We start from the raw sequence: 20,000 nt of genomic DNA, 5'->3' as shown, positions 1-20,000 counted from the left end.
AAATGCAGTGGAGGACAGCCAGAGGAAAAGGCGGGAAACCAGAAGAGACGGGGTGGCGGGCGCGGTCGACACGGCGGCCAACCACCGAGTGACTGACAGGAGGTAGAATGATGGTGGTGAAGGGGGCGTGGCCTAAACCAAGGCCACGCCCACACTGGGTCCAGTGTTTAGGATCATACAGAGATAGACAGAAAGACATACAGACAGAGAGAGAGAGAGAGACAGACAGATGGAGAGACGGCCAGACAGACAGAGAGACAGCCAGAGAGAGAAAGACAGATGGAGAGACAGACAGATGGAGAGACAGACAGATGGAGAGACAGACAGATGGAGAGACAGCCAGAGAGTAACAGCCAGAGAGAGACAGATGGAGAGAGAGACAGATGGAGAGAGAGACAGAGAGAGACAGATGGAGAGAGACAGACAGATGGAGAGAGACAGACAGCTGGAGACAGACAGTGAGAGAGACAGACAGATGGAGAGACAGCCAGAGAGAGACAGATGGAGAGACAGACAGTGAGAGAGACACAGGGAGAGTTGACCCCTGACCTTCTGCACGGCGGAGGTCAGCTGCAGACACAGCTGGATGATGGTGTTCTTCGTGGCTCCCAGGTCCTTCCCCCCCGTCCCTGGCGCCCTGTCACCATGACAACACCCCCACACAGGAAGTGAGACACAGAGTAGCGCAGCGCAATCACTCACACACACACCTAGGGCGGGATAGTACTGGTCCCCACACACACACACACACACACACACACACACACACACACACACACACACACACACACACACACACACACACACACACACACACACACACACACACACACACATCCCAAAGCCATCACCAGATGTTACTATCTCCTTAATGACCCTCAGGACCTGCGGCTAACGGCTAACGGCTAACGGCGGGTCTTAGTACAGCTGGAGGGGCTAGCCAGTGACTTTAGCCTGCGTCCCTCTCGGCACAGACGATAGAGAGACAGCCCCAGCCTCACAAGGCTTATGTTCCAGGAATCCTCCTCAGGCTGGGACATGCAGGGGGGGTAGTGTTGGGGGGGGGGGGGGGGGGGGGCTACACCCAGACGTCTGTGTGAGGGGGACACAGGGGGCTGAGGACCTGAGGGGGGCCAGGCAGGACAGTGGAGCTGTGTGTGCCGACAACACGCTGACAGGACACGCGTGTTAACGACCAGAGAGCCAACACCGGCATTCCTCAGGAGGGGGGAAGGTGTGTGTACGTGTGTGTCTGTGTGTACGTGTCTGTAAACGTGTGTGTGTGTGTACGTGTCTGTAAACGTGTGTGTGTGTATGTACACGTGTGTGTACGTGTCTGTGTCTGTGTTATATAATTTAAAACAAATGTTGACACTTGATTAATATGGATTTGTTGTCATCATCATCTTGATCAACCATCACAGCACGGCCTGCTCTGTAGTTCTATGATGATGATTATGATAATGATAATGATGATAATGATGATAATGATAATGATTATGATGATAATGATGATAATGATGATGATAATGATAATGATGATAATGATTATGATGATTATGATGATAATGATGATAATGATAATGATGATGATAATGATTATGATAATGATGATAATGATGATAATGATTCTGATGATGATGATGATTGTGATGATGATGATAATGATAATGATGATGATGATGATAATTATGATGATAATGATGATAATGATTATGATAATGATGATAATGATAATGATGATTATGATGATAATGATGATAATGATAATGATGATAATGATGATGATGATAATGATAATGATTATGATAATGATGATAATGATGATGATGATAATGATTGTGATGATGATGATGATGATGATGATGATGATAATGATTGTGATGATGATGATTACCGGTCCAGCCAGCCCAGCAGGGTCTTGGCGGTGGCGATGAGCTCCACCACGGCGGTCAGGAAGTGGTTGGAGGGCTTCTGGGCGTGGACGCCGCGGTACGACGGGTTCTTCCGGCGCTCCGAGGCCGACACCTGCAGCTGCACCACGGAGCCCCTCATCCGGCCCACCAGGACCCCCAGGCGGTCCGCCTCCACGCCGTGGTTCTGGAGAGGGGGGGCCGCGGGTTAGTCAGAGAACGGCGTTCCCAGAACGGCGTTCCCAGACCGGCGCCTCCAGACCGGCGCTCCCAGACCGGCATTCCCGACTGGCGTTCCCAGAGCGGACCAACCAGCGTTCCCAGACCGGCATTCCCGACTGGCGTCCCCAGACCGGCGTTCCCAGACCGGCGCTCCCAGACCGGCGTCCCCAGGCGGACCAACCGGCGTTCCCAGACCGGTGAGGTTTAGGGTTCGCTGGCGTGCTTTAGGATCAGAACCTCACTCTAACCCGCTCACCAACGGCTCCTCACTGATGCCCTGATATGGGCTTCAGGAAACAGAGGCCTCTTGTTGTGCTGGGGTTAAAGGTCACCGGCCAGCGAAGGCGTTCCCGGGAACCGGTCGCATTCCGGAGGACAAGTCGTCATGGCGACCTCCCCGGCGTGTGCCCACGACCCGGCGTTCCGGACCGGCTCCGATCGCTGACCCATCGATTCCATAGTGCACCACTCTATGAAAATGATAATAGATAATCCCCCTCTCTCTCTCTCTCTCTCTCTCTCTCTCTCTCTCTCTCTCTCTCTCTCTCTCTCTCTCTCTCTCTCTCTCTCTCTCTCTCTCTCTCTCTCTCTCTCTCTCTCTCTCTCTCTCTCTCTCTCTCTCTCTCTCTCTCTCTCTCTCTCTCACAGCTGCGGAGCTTTAAGGGTGAATTCATGTGTTCACATATTATCTCTACAATCTGCGTTGTGATATCTGGAGGATTGGAGATGGCATCTCTTACTATTTTATGAGCTTCAGAGATCTCTGTGCCAAAATATACCTGATATGATCCGCCCAAGTCCTCATTATACCTGCAGGCCTTCTACCCACCCCTTAATGACCTGTCTCTGTACCGTCTAACCCCTACCTGCTCCTTAATGACCAGTCTATGTACTGTCTAACCCCTACCTGCTCCTTAATGACCTGTCTCTGTACTGTCTAACCCCTACCTGCTCCTTAATGACCTGTCTCTGTACTGTCTAACCCATACCGGCTCCTTGAAGACCTGTCTCTGTACTGTCTAACCCCTACCTGCTCCTTAATGACCTGTCTCTGTACTGTCTAACCCCTACCTGCTCCTTAATGACCTGTCTCTGTACTGTCTAACCCCTACCTGCTCCTTAATGACCTGTCTCTGTACTGTCTAACCCCTACCTGCTCCTTAATGACCTGTCTCTGTACTGTCTAACCCCTACCTGCTCCTTAATGACCAGTCTATGTACTGTCTAACCCCTACCTGCTCCTTAATGACCTGTCTATGTACTGTCTAACCCCTACCTGCTCCTTAATGACCTGTCTATGTACTGTCTAACCCCTACCTGCTCCTTAATGACCGGTCTCTGTACTGTCTAACCCCTACCTGCTCCTTAATGACCAGTCTATGTACTGTCTAACCCTTTGTCTCTTTAGAGAACAGCTACTGCTGCCTTCACAGTCAACATTAAAACGGCATAATAATAATACGGTATTGATCCCAGAGGGAAGACTCAAACATTAATACAAAGTAATGGTGTAAATGAGTGCACAGGGAACAGGGCATCAAGCAGAAAGGCTTCAGAAGTTCAACGCCCAAAGTGAAAGTGAAAGTCCAGGGGGAGTGGGGGTGCTCACCAGAGCGCAGAGCAGGTCCACGGCCTCCAGCAGCAGCTCCTGGTGGCCCACGCGCCCCACGCCCAGCGACAGCAGCTCCTGGTGGGTCAGCCGCAGCAGACGCTCCCCCGGGACGGCCTGCAGCTGGAAGGACGGGATGTAGGGCTGGAGGCTGTCGTCCAGACCTGGAGAGGACATGGAGTGAAGGAGTGAGTGAGTGAGTGAGTGAGTGAGTGAAGGAGTGAAGGAGTGAAGGAGTGAAGGAGTGAGTGAGAATACGAGAAGGTCGATGAAATATATACGTGTACTTTTTATATTTTATTAATCTTGCAAAAATTTGAATTAAATTTTACATATCATAATTTGTTCTTTGAAATTGTCCATTGAACCTCATTTGTGTGCATTGGTGATGGTGAATATTTCACCATCCTTAAATGAACAACTTCTGGGTGCATCATGGGTAAACATGATTTGCATCCATCTAGGCCTCGATCTGGGCAAGGCAAGTTTAATTCTGTAGCACCATTCAGACACAAGTCATGGTGCTGATAAATGATGAAAGAATGTTGGTTGTCATGGTAGCCACAATAGGACAGCCAGTAACAGACCATTGAGCCGCCCAGAAGCCCAGTTCAGACATTCCTTTACCAACAGAGGACAGGTATGTTGCCATGCTCCCCATGGAGTTAGCATAACGCTCGGTCCATTGTGAACAGTGTTAGCATGAAGGTTAGGGTTCTAACTGTTTGAAAGGTCTCACCCTGACCTCAGTGCCAACACTGCGTTCACCATTGTGTTCGCATTACTAGCAGCATTTTAAAAAGGTTTGCCTTCATTTACATAAACCAATAAGAGCGGGGTTAGCACCCCTGCAGTCTGTCAACTTCGACCCTTGACCTCATTAGAAGCGGGGGGGTTGGCCCTCGAGGGGGGAAGGAGGGAGAGCTGAACCCAGGGTGTACGTACGTTTGAATCCCGGTGTTTACTTCAGAAGTCAACAGAGACAATGGAGGGGGGGGGCTGAGATTCAGTTGACGCTGAGGACACAGCGTCAACACTCCTGGAGCCGCTCTGGGGTTAGCTTCCTGCTGCGTGGCGTGGCGGGCCCCCTCTCTCTGGGGCTAGCGGTTAGCTTCGGGACCCCTCTGTCTGGGGCTAGCGGTTAGCTTCGGGATCCCTCTGTCTGGGGCTAGCGGTTAGCTTCCCGCTGCGCGGCGCGGCGGGCCCCCTCTGTGAGCTGCTCCTCCCCGACGCGCCAAATGGTCGACGCAAGGAAAACACAACTGGCCGCGTGGGAGTCGGGGTGAAGCCCAGCGTCACCGCGGGGGGCGGGGGGGGGGCATTAAGGAGCCCCTGGGGGCCCGGGGGGGGGGCGGTCATTAAGGACCCCCTGGGGGCCCGGGCTCCTGAGCCTGAGGAATGTCTGCCTCAGACAGATGGCCGCCGGGAGGCTCACTCCTTCTGCACAAGACCTCCCCAACGCCCCTCCCCCGGTACTGGTCCCAGTACCACGGTACTGGTCCCAGTATCACGGTACTGGTCCCAGCACGGTGGTGCTTGAACTCCTTCTGACGCCGGGAGACGTCAGAGTTCAGACTCCACACAGCGGCTCGGCTCAGGAGGGAGAGACCTGGACCCGGAAGGCTGCTGGTTCGATCCCCGGTCGAGGACTCCTCCTGACTGCTCCTGACGAGCTGGCTGTCGCCCCGCCGACGGACCCCGCCGACGGTGTGTGGACGCGTGCGTGAGCCGTGGTTTGAACAGGTCGCTTTGGGCGAGCGTCTCAAGCAGACTCCCTCAATGTTAAATGCAGTTATTCTCTTGTTGCCATGAAAGGTCCCGCCGACGGGCCTGCCTCCTGCTCCTGATCCGCAGCTCGTCCTGAGATGTGTTTATTAGTTCACAGGAGGAGCAGAAGGCCGGTCTGAGCCCACAGACTGGCCGGTTAGGGGGTGGGGGGTGGGGGGCTGTTTGGGGCTTGTCAACGAGCACATTAAACCTCCACACCTGATCCACTTTCTGAAACCTGAGACGCTGATAATCCGCCCGACAGAACGTCAGGCTGCCACCGCGTTATCAGTCTGCTGGGCGGGCTAACCGTCAGCTAGCCTACACACAGCTAACCTACACACGGCTAACCCACAGCTAGCCTACACACGGCTAACCCACAGCTAGCCTACACACGGCTAACCCACAGCTAGCCTACACATGGCTAACCCACAGCTAGCCTACACAGAGCTAACCCACAGCTAGCCTACACACGGCTAACCCACAGCTAGCCTACACACGGCTAACCCACAGCTAGCCTACACAGAGCGGGCTAAACAACAGCTAGCCTAGAGCGGGCTCCCTCCGAGCTAGCCTACAGCTAGCCTACTCAGAGCGGGCTAAAACTGCCGGCTCGTTAGGGAGCTGCGATTGCCCAGTCAGCGCTTTAACGGGGTCTTTAACGGGGTCTTTAACGGGGTTCCCATTGCGATGGCTTCCGTTGAGGCCTGGCCCCGGGCCCCCTAGAGAGACCAGCGGGTTCCGCCTCCACAGGAGACGTGCAGAAGGATAAACATCGTGTTCCTAGGGGCCACCTTTTGTAAAGTTGATCAACAGGTAGGAATCAACAACAGGTAGGAATCAAAGAACTGCCTGATGTCAATCACGACCTGTCCAATCATCAGTTGAGACAAATGATGTCCAGTTCGAAACAAGAAACGTGGCAACTCTACTTTACAACACACAACAAACTGTTTGTGTTTGTGTTCTGGGTGCCAGACCCCTCCCCCCACATGGAACATTCACAGCTGGAAGGTGTGGTTGCCAGGGGCAACCCCTTCTGACAGGGGGTGATAGTAGGGATACATTTGATCCCTGTTTCATTATGAATGACCGGTACTGAGACACACACACACACACACACACCTAGAGAGGTACTACCTCAGTACCCGAGAGGTACTGGTTCACTGAAGTTAAAGTTCAGCTAAATTAAGTCATTAGTGAGCACTAGTCAAGAGAACATCTACTTAATACTACACGTCTTAAAGAGACACTCAAGGAGGATTTCATACCGTTTTCTTTGTCACACACACACACACACACACACACACACACACACACACACACACACACACACACACACACACACACACACACACACACACACACACACACACACACACACACACACACACACACACACACCATTCAGAGGAGGAGACCGAGACCAAAGTTCTCGGTTTGTTTGGGTTTGTAGGTCAGCGTTTCAACAACAACCGTCCGGGAGAGTGGTTCCTAAACCCGGAAACAGGACATTCCACAGGAATAATCTGAGTGATCCCTCTTAGGATCACAATTCCACGGAAACGCACTTTATACATAATCTAAAACTCACAAAGGCTCAAAAATCATAATTTCACCAACCTGTCAAAACAAGGGAAAGATTTGCTAGTTGGTGATCTAATTAACCATTTCCTGTTAGGTTGTTTGTGTGTTCCGACCAATGGGGAACGCCATCCGAACGTGACCTTCTCAGAACCTTCCAATAGCACGGGTTCTGGCTGTGATTGACAGGACCTCGTCCAATGTCAAAGAAGTCCCGCCCACCTGCAATGGGTTCCATCTCAGAATGCATCCATTAACTTTACTTTGAAATGCAAAACAATTTTATTGGTACTGAAATATAGGAACATAACCTCATGCTAGGCCGAATACACATCCAATAATACCGTTTTTTCAGTCGCCTTAATCCTAATCTCAGTTGAACAGATCGGGCGTACATTAAACATGGCCCCATGATGTATTTTCTCTGCCAGCGCTTGCTCTGGTCTGAGTGACCCTCCCTTTCGTGGCTCTCCACATGCTGTCATGGTTGAAGACGGTTTCTGTGTACCAAAGGCGGCGGCCGAAACCGAGGCGGGGAACCTGGTTCTGCCGCCGGGCCCCCGCCCAGCGACAAGCCATCTAGGGTCAGAGGTCGTGGACACATCCCTAACCCCCACAACGTGGACACGCCCCTAACCCCTCCAACGTGGACACGCCCCTTACCACCTCAACTTGGACACGCCCCTAGCCCCATCAACTTGGACACGCCCCTAGCCCCCTCAACTTGGACACGCCCCTAACCCCTCCAACTTGGACACGCCCCTTACCACCTCAACTTGGACACGCCCCTAACCCCTCCAACGTGGACACGCCCCTTACCACCTCAACTTGGACACGCCCTGTCGCCCACACATTTAGTTGTAGGATTTCATTTCCTTAACTTTTGTAAACCAATCAGATGAGTGCTGGGACGGTGAAGCTCCGGCCGTATTCTTCACTGCCGAGTTGTTTGCTGAACATAAACACTGGTCGTGGCTACGTGGTGATTTGGCCCGTCTCCTCCTGGTGTTTTAAACTAAATGCTCTATAATACAGCGGCTGAGGAGGGAGGCTACCGGCCAGGAGGCCGTCTGCGTCTGACTCACAGAGGAAGGGAGACTTTCTCCTGGGCCCGAAGGCACGCCGGCAGTGGCCAACGGACCGGCCTTCCGGGCGTTCAACTACAGAACAATGGAGCTTTGAAGAACTGGGGAAAGGAGTGTGTGTGTGTGTGTGTGTGTGTGTTTTACGTGAGAGTGTGAGAGAGAGAGAGAGAGAGAGAGAGAGTATGCTCGAGAGAGAGAGAATATATGTGTGTGTGTGTGTGTGTGTGTGTGTGTGTGTGTGTGTGTGTGTGTGTGTGTGTGTGTGTGTGTGTGTGTGTGTGTGTGTGTCTCAAGAGGGATACAATTTCATATCTCTTAATGAAAGCAAGATAAGCTCAGACATTTTATAAAAAGTCGTAATCAATTTGACATATTAGTCATAATTTTGTCCTTACAGTTACTGTGATAAAATGAATTGCATAAATGTTTTATACTATCTACCAACAACCAATTGTTTATATGACTCAGGAAGAAGATTCTGGCCTCTGACTAACTGACCCTGGCCCCTCCCACTCCCGCTCCAGTGATGGACAGCTCAGGTGGCCAATCCCTGGTTGAATAAGTTTAACAGTATAAGTGTATAGAGTATAAGAAGGCTTTGAGACTAGTAGATTGGGGCAGAGGGAGGTAAACACAACATTCCCCTCAAACTGGTGGGAAATTCGTTTGGCAGAAAGATAACAACCAACCAAAACAAACAAGGGTTGAACTTCTGTAAAGCACTTTGTACTTTTTATCCAAAGAACACCAGAAAAAATACTTTTTGGTTGATTGTATTAATTGCGTTAACAGACTATGATCTGAATGTACTATTGTTTGTTTTAATACGCACAGTTACTAAATTACACACACACACACACACACACACACACACACACACACACACACACACACACACACACACACACACACACACACACACACACACAGGACGTTACACACTTGTGTGTTCACAGGATAAGAGGCTATTTTCTCTCTGTAAACTACCGTCGCAGTGGAACCGGCTCTGCTTTGTGTTTCTCTCTCTGGTTCCGTCCCGGGGGGGGGGGGGGGGGGGGGGGGGGGGGAGAGGAACCCGGGGGGTAACCCGCTCCTTGTTGTGATGGAGATAAGGAACGAGGTACCTCCATCACAACATCTCCTCCCTTATCTCCGCCACCTTGTTCGTTATCTCCATCAGAGCAAGGAGCTGGTTCCACCTAGGAACCCTCATTTTCTCTTCACCTTCGAGACAATTCAGGACTATAACTGAGCTACAACATGAAGTTAGGTACGTATATATTTATGGTTTGTCTGCACATGGCCCTAAAAACTGATAATAATACAATGTAATTAATTTAGACAGAAAGAAAAACAGAAAAACACGGCAACATCAACAACTGGGCATCGGTATTAGCTTGGATAATTAAACAACCCAAAACAACAAAAGACAAGAGTACTCCTAAAGTAGTAGCGTCCCTCTTGGATGAAGCAGTGGACGATAAAACAAGTCACTCAGAGAACACACGAGATATAGAACCACCAGGGAAACAGGAAGAGGGAAGGGGTCACTTCCTGTGATTCTCTCTCCAGGAGGAGGACGCGTCCCCCCCCCCCCCCCCCCCCCCCCCCCCCCCCCCCCCAGAGGCCTCTGCCTGAATGACCTCAAAGCAGAAGGGAAAGACTCTCTCTCTCACATGGACACAATGTTTCCACTAAGAGACGCAGACCAAAAGGTTGTGAGTTCAAACCCCAACGGCCACACGCTACATGAAGGCAGCCTTCACCCAGACTCCTGGATCAATCCTCACTGATCAGGGATATTGGATCAATCCTTACTGCTCAGAGATCCTGGATCAATCCTTACTGATCAGAGATCCTGGATCAATCCTTACTGATCAGAGATCCTGGATCAATCCTCACTGATCACAGATACTGGACCAAACCTTACTGATCAGAGATCCTGGATCAATCCTCACTGATCAGAGATCCTGGATCAATCCTTACTGATCAGAGATCCTGGATCAATCCTCACTGATCACAGATACTGGAGCAAACCTTACTGATCAGGGATATTGGATCAATCCTTACTGATCAGAGATCCTGGATCAAGCCTTACTGATCAGAGATCCTGGATCAATCCTTACTGATCAGAGATCCTGGATCAATCCTTACTGATCAGAGATCCTGGATCAATAGTCAGCCTACGTGCTCTGGATGAGCGACCAGGTGGTGAACAGAGGCAAACCAAAACGACACCGTCCCGGTGTCACGGGACGACTTATCAAAACAAGCCCAACAAGAGACGCCCCTCGGGAGCCTGCTGTTACATAGGCACACGCAACAGCTGCCAGGTCGCCACGGCAACCACGTTTACAACCGCGGTTGTAAACGTGGTTGACAACCGGTTGACATTCTGCCAACAGAAAACGTTCATTCAACACCGAGATCTGAAACACGACAAACACTGTTTCAGGTTCAGTGTCCTGGAGTGAATGATAACGCGTGCTCTTCCTCACACGCTCTTCCTCACACTCCTCTTCCTCACTGAAGGCCCAAACAGGATCCAGATTCATTCAAGTTTGTTTTCTTTACAACATGTATTACAACGTCAGCTTTTCACCTTCCCAGTGAAAACCTATTCCCTCTGCAGGTTTAATGCCGGAGCTCTCACTGATATAAATCTCCCATCCAGGGAAGCCATGCGATTGATATTCCAAATCAAAATAAATCATCCCGAGCCAATCGGGGATGGCGGGATCCCCTGCACCTGTTCAACTGAGCAGAGGAATGTGGGCAGGTCTGAACCGGTCCTAACAAAACATTCATTAGCCTGTCAGCCGCCACATTCACCTCCTGACAGCCAGAGAACAGCGTTCAGATCCACTGGTATTGATTAGAGGAGGTGATCAGCCACAGGGAACACAGCGTTCAGATCCACTGGTATTGATTAGAGGAGGTGATCAGCCACAGGGAACACAGCGTTCAGATCCACTGGTATTGATTAGAGGAGGTGATCAGTGGACAATACAGATACAGACTGTAAAGACTCATAAAGAAACCCATAAAACAACAACTAAGCAACACATGCATTAAATAATGCATGTTTACCCTCAAATCCTGGGAAGATTAAATACATTTTGGGGGACTGACGGTTTTCTACTTCTGTCCCAAATATCTGAACTATTGATATGGATAATGGACATGCATGTTTCACTGCTGACTTTTGATCGGTTGTCAATACAGATCCTCTGAGCTAGTGGCCTGGACACATGTACAATAATGTGAACATTCATTAACGAATTGCTCTGATTGGTCCGGTCAACCCACCCACACACCAACACCCACACCCACACACAGTGTTGTTTGACATAAGCAGCCTCTCTTATTCAAATAAGGTATTCTCCTTTACAATAAGTAGACTATATGAGGATGTGTGAGGTCATGCCTGCTCTGCCTGCACACACACCCCCACCCCACCCTGAGCACACACACAGTCGAGCACACACACAGTCCAAACATACCCTTCAGCACGCAGCGAATGACGCAGACGCTGTTTGAAATTTAGCCCCGGTGTAGGGCTGCTAGACTGTTACAGTCACACCCGAGTGGGCTACAGACCAATGGGTCAGGGGTTCGATTCCCAGGGTTTCTCAGGGGCCATACCAGTAGACCTAGTAGACCCAGACCCTGCGTTTCATGCGCTTATCGCTCATAACGTCCATAGTGTCACGAGCAGAGGATCCACTGTACAATGGACGTCACCTCGATGGGCCACCGGCCAATCACTGAGCCGGAAAGTTACAGTAGTCGGGACCTCGCTCAGGTAACAGCCAATCAGCGACGGGATGGTAATTTTCGAACCACTGAAATTAGAAACGACCAAATATCAAATTCTAAGATGAAACGCATCAGGCGCCGAAAACCGCTTACAATATCAACCCTAATCAAACACTTATGATCACAATACCGATCCTAATCAAACACTGTTAACGTCAAACCCCGCGGTGTGCAGGGGATAACTGATCGTGTTGACACTGCTTTAAGGTCAACAAGTGGAATATGAAGGGACAATAAACCGGGTCATAACTCCGAATATGACGCGCTACACCAGCTCAGTGATGATAACAGACGGCTGAAGGATAAGGCGCTAAACGTGAAAGCCAAACATTGACCGACCTTAATGAAGCTGAACTCATCATAGATGGTTGCTAAGGGGCAACAGAATTCAGACTTTTTCGGTATTTACAAACGTTTAAGAACATGAACATAGGACTGGCAGACAGCTCTAGACGCACGTTCAGTCTCACGGTACAGAGTGTTTGCGTACGTTTGTGCGTGTATGCGTGCGTGTTTGACTCTCTCTCTGTGTGTGTGTGTGTGTGTGTGTGTGTGTGTGTGTGTGTGTGTGTGTGTGTGTGTGTGTGTGTGTGTGTGTGTGTGTGTGTGTGTGTGTGTGTGTGTGTGTGGTACATTGGCGTGCGCGCTTGCGTGTGTTCAGTCCGCTGTGTGTTCGTACCTCTCATCCAGTCCACCACTTGTTGCGCCGTCCACTTGCTAACGGGCTCCATGACTATTCCAACCGCGGTCTAATCCCACGCGGGATGCAGCCTCCTCGAGACGGACCTGCTGGCTCTCGAGCGGCACGCAGAACCCGAACCAGAGGACACACGCAGAGCAGAAGGTCCTGGAACACGAGGGGGTCTGACCGGACGCGCCGCGGTTCCCCTGCTGACTGGAGATCTATCAGGCGGAGCGCCGAGCACGAGCCGGAGGATCCGGTATCTGGTTACACTGTGGCCCCGCCCCCAAACAAGCGCTCCTTCTCCCCGGCCCCATATTTTTCTACAAAGTGGTATTTAGTTTTTAAACATACACGATACACTCTGAGCTCCAAGCCCGGCAGGGGGAATCGAACCCAGGCTGCTTCGTTTTGTAGTTCATTTGTTGATGTGGTGTAGTTTATTCGGATCGCCCTGCCTTGTAATTAACTGTGGGCCAACCGTTCATCTTATCTCCGAAGCATGGGAATATAAAACCGCCGTCTTTAATAAAAGGCGTGTTTCAGGAGTTAGTCAGAGCGTTCTAGTAAATAACTCATCGATTAAGTTTCCCCTGAGGCTGATCGCTGGCTATGATTCATTAGTTTGTGCGTGTGTGTGTGTGTGTGTGTGTGTGTCAGTGTGTGTGTGTGTGTGTGTGTGTGTGTGTGTGTGTGTGTGTGTGTGTGTGTGTGTGTGTGTGTGTGTGTGTGTGTGTGTGTGTGATATATGTGGTCCACTGTAGAGCTTGACCTTGTGTTTATATTTATTTATTCATTAATTTATTTTATCAGTCACTTTCCTTACACCTTTTAGTCCTACACCTTGTAGTTATAGTCTGTAGCTCTCCACTGTATTTCTACACTACTCTGTAGTTCTACACGGTGTAACTCTACACTCTGTAGTTCTACACTGTGTTATTCTACATTCTGCAGTTCTTCAATCTGTGTTTCTGTGTTCCTGATCACCCATCCCACGGTTCCCCAGCAGCGTGGGAAAGCACGTGCGCGTCATGTGCTTCTGGGGTTGTCAACATGGGTTCAAATCCCGTCTGTGTTTTGTAGTAGGCCTAATGAGGAAATGAGAGGAGCGTCTTTCATTTGACATAAGAGCGAAATTCAAAAGAATACCGATGATCGCGGTTGGGAACTCCCGTCAGTAAAGGAGCGAGATAGCGGTCGGTGGTGAGGAACCACCTCCTCACAGATCTAGTGAAAATGACGTTGAAAACAACTAGAGCAAGACGGCCCCTGTAGGCGGTCGCCAAATTAGAAGTCCTAACAGGAGCCATGAGAAAGTAAAAGTCCCTCCCCGCTATTTGGTATCATAAGCTTATCCAAAAAGCGAGCTGATTAAACGGATGACTTAGCACAGGAACCGAGCCAAGGCAGAACTTTCACAACCTGGATAACGAGCCACATCTGGCCGGCCTCTCTTCCTGCCCCCAGCTTACCCCAGGACCCCCTGCGGTTTAAGATAGTCCCGGCCCTCCGGAGTCACATACAGTAGGATGTGTGCGCACCGCTCATTCCATACGAGAAGTTCCGCACGCAGGCGCAGTGCGTTATCTCATTAAAGACGACTCCCTAGTCTCTAATTAGCTAAGCGTCTCTTGCGGTTCTGTTCTGCGGCTGTTGTCTGAGAAAAGCTTTCAGTTACCACAAACATTTCCTATGGGAAGACGCCAGTTGATACGAGTTATCAAACCACCAGCCCTGAACTACGGAAAGGTGTGTGTGTGTGTGTGTGTGTGTGTGTGTGTGTGTGTGTGTGTGTGTGTGTGTGTGTGTGTGTGTGTGTGTGTGTGTGTGTGTGTGTGTGTGTGTGTGTGTGTGTGTGTGCGTGTGTGCGCGCGTGAACTGCAGGATATGGATTCGTGATACCGTGGGGGGGGGGGGAGCCTCTTTTTATATATAGGTAAAAGGTAAAAACATCTAATTTGCTGAAATTGATTGATAGGTTATACAATTAAGAAAAACAACGGTGGGCCTTTTTTTTTTTTTTGCAAAACTTAATTCTTGGTGCCCCACCAGGTACTTGGTGCCCTACGTACTCTGCGTACTCTGCGTACTCTGCGTATAGGGAGCGGCGGGCCTGATTCTATCAGAAAGGGAGCGTGATCCCTTTCTTTTTTCACATAACACTTGACTTCGTATTAACTTCATGACATGACGACACACTATAGTCCAGAGTAGAGCTTCCCAAGGTCACATATTAAAGTTTATTACCTGAATATATAGAGAATAAAAAACAATGAGTGAAGGTAATTCCGTGTGTTAGTGGTCTGTTCTATCGCCTGACAGTGAACACAGGAGAGCGGTCTAGACTCTTTGCACTGGACTCGGGCGCCCTCTACTGGTGGATCCAAGGCATTACAATGATGAAAAACGCGCCTCAAAGCTGAATAGATGGTTGGTTTGATAGGAGGCTAATTCATGGAAACCACTCGCTGACTCAAAGACAGGCCTTGTGTTCATATTTTCGTTACCCAGTGCGTTCTACGTCAGAACTCCGTCCATGAAACTATCTCCACATCGACAACTCATTACGTTTCTATTTACCTTCATGGACCTTATCAGCTATGAGAACTTAATGGCCATTAAAGCCAATCATCCATCGGTTTCTTTGACATAGTGACGATGTTACTCAGCAACAGTCAATATTTACCCGCTAATGTATCCGGTGATAATGATCTGTAATGCGTTTGGATAAAGGCCACTTGAAGTGAAAGTAATCATTGGTTTTTCTGTACACTTCACCTAATAATATGAGTATAGTCCCGCGTACTTAGCCAATTTCCTCTACATGCAGATTTTAAATGTAAGCCTAAATCAAAGCCAACACAATAACCATAACAATATTTGGAGTAAATATGGTTTATTCTAATAGCCACTCATTTCACATCTGAACGAAACATTCCCCGTATAAAAGGTACCTTCAATAAGAGGCATACCCCTTCAAAAATGTATAAAGTAAAAATAAATACTTCTATAAAATATAACTATTATAAAGTATAAATTATAATATAAAAAGGATATAGTATAGTCAAAGTATAAATGTGCTTCACATTCTGATAGCTGGTTGCATAAAAAGTAGAAAAATAACGACGCACCAAATTAAATAAAGGGATACTCTAAACTCTGGCTACTGCAGAACGCAGGCGTGCGTTCCATGACGCGCAGAAGCGATCTGAGCGTCGAAGATGCCGCGCAGCCAGCTCTGCTGCTCCGCCTCGCTCGCGGCCCGCAGGTGGAAGCACCGCTTCGCGCCCTGGGGGGTGATGGTCCACCCGAGGGGGTCGTCAGAACAGCCCACCTCCGCCCCAACCAGGGGGATGGTCTTCACGGGGCTCTGGGGTCACACGGGTTGAGGTTAATACTGGCCTACTGCGGAGACTAATTTATAACTATTAATGTTAATGTTATATTGACATTGAAACCAGGGGCGTTGCTAGACCTAGAGTTTTACTGGGGCATAGGCCCCCAACTGCCAACATTTTTTTTTTTTACGTGTGCACAATATGAAATAGATGGATACAGAAGGGTATGTACGAGCTTCAAAATCATTGTCACTGACATATTGTAGGCTATATTAAAGCACTGGTAAAGGTAAAGACGCAAAGACGGATTCATGAGTACCGTACAATTATATTTATTTAAACACATACACATCTCAAAGATTTACAAATAAGGTAACTGACAAATAAACAAAAAGTCTCTTTATGACCTTCACCTCTTTATCAGGAGAAGTCTACACATCTATATTCATTTAGAAGCTGTGTGGAAACAGCATAATTTTGCCAGAACGACATGTACTAAAAAGGCAAGAAAACAAGGTTTAAAACTAATAGAATTTCTGACTTAAGGTGAGGTGGCTCATTGCCACCAATCAACCTGGAAAATGTTATAGAACCATCAAAGCTCTTAAATTAAACTAAATAAGGCCATACACTACTGCATAGAGCCTTTTTAAATGATTATTTTTTCACTATTAAGCTGTATCGCCGCGCCTTCATGGTGGCAAAGCGGTCAATAACGTGGCTTTGACTCACTTTGCATAGTTGCTCCTTTTCAATGGACAAAAGAGAAAGTTGGTGAAGCCTTCCTTGCCCCATGGTTGACCTAAGCCAGGTGTGGAGCCTTCTCGACACACTGAAAGATCGCTCACAACTACAACTGTTTACAGGAATTGTGAGTGCAATGATCTGAATTATCTGCGTCAGTGTTGGGAACATTGTTGGATCCAGTATGTTAAAACACCCTGTATATCCATAATTTCCTTTTTTTGTGTTAAGGAAGTTTTTGTCCACTAAAACTTCCTCAAGTTTTGAAGACAGACAATTTTTTCATTATTATTCATTTTTCGCGTGTGTGCGTGCACGCATGGTGTGTGTGTGTGTGTGTGTGTGTGTGTGTGTGTGTGTGTGTGTGTGTGTGTGTGTGTGTGTGTGTGTGTGTGTGTGTGTGTGTGTGTGTGTGTGTGTGCTATAAAACTACAGGCTACAGACGCTCAGTATTGAAAAACTGGTGCTAATTATGTGGGCAACATTCTTTAACAGCAATCAAGTTGTCATTGTTGTGTCAAACAAGTTGTGAATTTGTTGTAACGTTAAAAAGGAGATGACTTTCTCTGGCTGTTTCCAGCTCCGTGGTTTCCAACGAAACATGATCAACAAAAAAACAAGGAATTGAAAGCTACTTACAATATGCCTAGGTTACATTAATTTCCCCTGATGGCAGCAATGTTCCACTTTCAGCTGGAATTCACGGTAGGCCTACATCAAAACCACGTGTCTTCTTTAGATTTCAGTTCCCTTTATTTATTCACACAGTTCAGCAGCGGCATTTATTCAGAATCAGAGCCCAAATTAAAGCTGCATTTAGGGCGACTATCACTACCCAGCAGAAAAATAGATGCACTATAAATGGTTTTGTAGGCCTATAGCAGTCACGAACATGAGCATTGTTGTGGAAATGCTGGTGTTAGAAAACAAAGTTGACGGGAATTAAAGTGCTGCACATCGACTGTGCAAATGTAGATTATTCATCACAAGAATTTTAATTCAGAAATCGAATAGGCTAATAAACTCTGAATTGTGAGATAAAATTCAGCATTCTGATAATAAAGTCAGAATACTTTGATAAAATCCGAATTCTGATAATTAAATCCAGCATTAAAGGTTAATTTAAGAAGGTTCTCACCAGTCATTTGTCGCCGGGTCGCAGTGTCGAGTTTTTTTTTAAAGTAGTTCACTAGTCGTAGCGTGCAAATAAATTGCAGTGTCAGAATTCTGAGAATTTTGTCAGCATTCAGATTTCTCAGAATTCTCTTACACTGCAAATTAAAGCGCTACTACTAGCAAACTAGTTTCAGCGTGACTGGAGAGAACTTCCTTAAATTAACCTTTAATGCTAGATTTGCATCAACGCTATTGTGTGAATTAGTATTGTTCTCTTTCATGGAAGCCGGAAGTGGGAGATTCCTTATTTTTTTTACCATTATTGTTTTATTAACAAATTTCTCCTACAGGGGATTGATAAAGTTCTATCTACTATTGAACAGAAAGAAACACTTTGGTCATACTTTACACACTTTACCACTGAAACATTCAGAAGAGTCACGTGGACGAATCCGTAAATAACTGATTTTTTTCATTGGTTGTTGCGTTAAATCTTACCCAGATACAATAGGGCTATTTTCTGATTGGCTTTTATGTAGCCCCTTTCGTTTTTTGATTGGCTGGTAAGAGGCAGGCTCGACTGAAGACTCCCGAGGCAGCCGGAGATGCACTTGATGAATCCTGCCGATTCCATAGCGAGAGCGGCGCTTCTGCAGATTAATTTAATAATGATCAATGGAATTTTACTGGGGCACTGGAGACTTTTACTGGGGCACGTGCCCCAGTAAAAAGGGGCTGACGACGCCTCTGATTGAAACTAATATGTAGGACTAAATATATCGATAACTATTAATATGAATGTTATATTGACATGGAAACTAATATGTAGGACTAAATATATCGATAACTATTAATATGAATGTTATATTGACATGGAAACTAATATGTAGGACTATATATATCGATAAATATTAATATGAATGTTATATTGACATGGAAACTAATATGTAGGACTAAATATATCGATAACTATTAATATGAATGTTATATTAACATGGAAACTAATATGTAGGACTAAAACTATTAATGTTAATTTTAGTGCATATTTTAGTCTATATAACATTGACAACACATATAGGTTGTTACCAGGCAACTAATATGTAGACCGAAATATAGGCCTATAACTATTTGTGTAATTGTTATATTGACATGTAAACTAATATTTGGCCTAAATGTATTCATAACTATTTGTCTTGTTAAAGTTATATTGGCATGGAAACTAATATTTAGGCCTACATTTAACTATAATTAATAATGTTAAATTGACATGGAGTTGACACGGACATGTACAGTAGTTCAGTCAAACTTGTAATTCAGTAAAACTTGTAGTTCTGTCTAATCTTGTAGTTCAGTAAAACTTGTAGTTCTGCCTTAACTTGTAGAACTGTCTAAGCTTGTACTTCAGCCAAACTCGTACTTCAGTCGAAACATGCAGTTCTGCAGGTGACGAGGCCCGCTGCCATGGCAACATAACTACAACAACCACCCATCCCAGACCACATGCTGAGGAGAGGCAACGTGTGTGTTCATCTAAGTGTAAATGAGCACACACACCTCCAACCGTCCTCTGTTACGAGTTGGGTTAACCCGTGGGTCATCTTTGGTGGAGTTAGTTAAGGTTCATCTAGTCTAGGTTAGGTTGATCACCTTCCAGTCTTACCTGGTCGCTCTCACCGTACAACAGCCGCCCGCCTTTCAGATGAAACCACGTCGGTCTCCACCGGAGGGTGAAATGCGCGCGTTTGGACAACCATCCGGTCTTCTCTCCCGGTGCCCCGAACGGCTCCCCGCCCGGGGGGTCCACCGCCGTCATCCCCTCTCAAACAGACCCCTATAACGGGTAGGAAGGAAGGACTCCGTACTTGGGACTACAGCAGAGACGCAAAAGGTACGTCGTGTCTGTTGCACCCTGGGTATTGTCGTTTGAGCGTAGTTTCGCGTGTGAACCCAAGACGGTGCGTGGACCTACAACTCCCATGATGCAACAGTGTTGTCGTTCTCCGGAGTAGCGGATTATAGCCGCGTACGCGCAGCGGCGACAGAAGCGGCGGGACGCGCGTGGCTCGAGACGACGGGCAGAAAGTTTCCGAGGAGATCAAAGTCCGACCGGTTCCGCCCCGG

General features: G+C 47.8%; 1 protein-coding gene across 4 annotated transcripts in view; it reads right to left on the bottom strand.

Moving 5' to 3' along the window:
* Window positions 1–19,779, bottom strand: part of cnksr3 (cnksr family member 3) — a 27,380-nt gene extending 7,601 nt beyond the window's left edge. The window contains exons 1-5 of one of the 4 annotated variants that reach the window (XM_030345154.1): window positions 12,679–12,920; window positions 11,925–12,025; window positions 3,745–3,908; window positions 1,898–2,100; window positions 550–637 (exon numbers count right to left, since the gene is read on the bottom strand). In XM_030345154.1, coding sequence (XP_030201014.1) covers window positions 550–637; window positions 1,898–2,055 — 246 coding nt within the window. In that variant the 5' untranslated portion in view covers window positions 2,056–2,100; window positions 3,745–3,908; window positions 11,925–12,025; window positions 12,679–12,920. Of the gene's footprint in view, window positions 1–549; window positions 638–1,897; window positions 2,101–3,744; window positions 3,909–11,924; window positions 12,026–12,678; window positions 12,929–19,539 lie in introns of those variants that run through there. The other 3 variants (XM_030345155.1, XM_030345152.1, XM_030345153.1) reach the window with 3 other exon arrangements.
* Between the last annotated feature and the right edge of the window lie 221 nt (window positions 19,780–20,000).

The sequence above is a fragment of the Gadus morhua genome, chromosome 21, assembly GCF_902167405.1.
Source record: "Gadus morhua chromosome 21, gadMor3.0, whole genome shotgun sequence".
Taxonomy (NCBI): Eukaryota; Metazoa; Chordata; class Actinopteri; order Gadiformes; family Gadidae; genus Gadus; species Gadus morhua.
The sequence above is the reverse complement of the archived record's forward strand: the minus strand, read 5'-3'. Positions and strand labels throughout refer to the sequence as shown.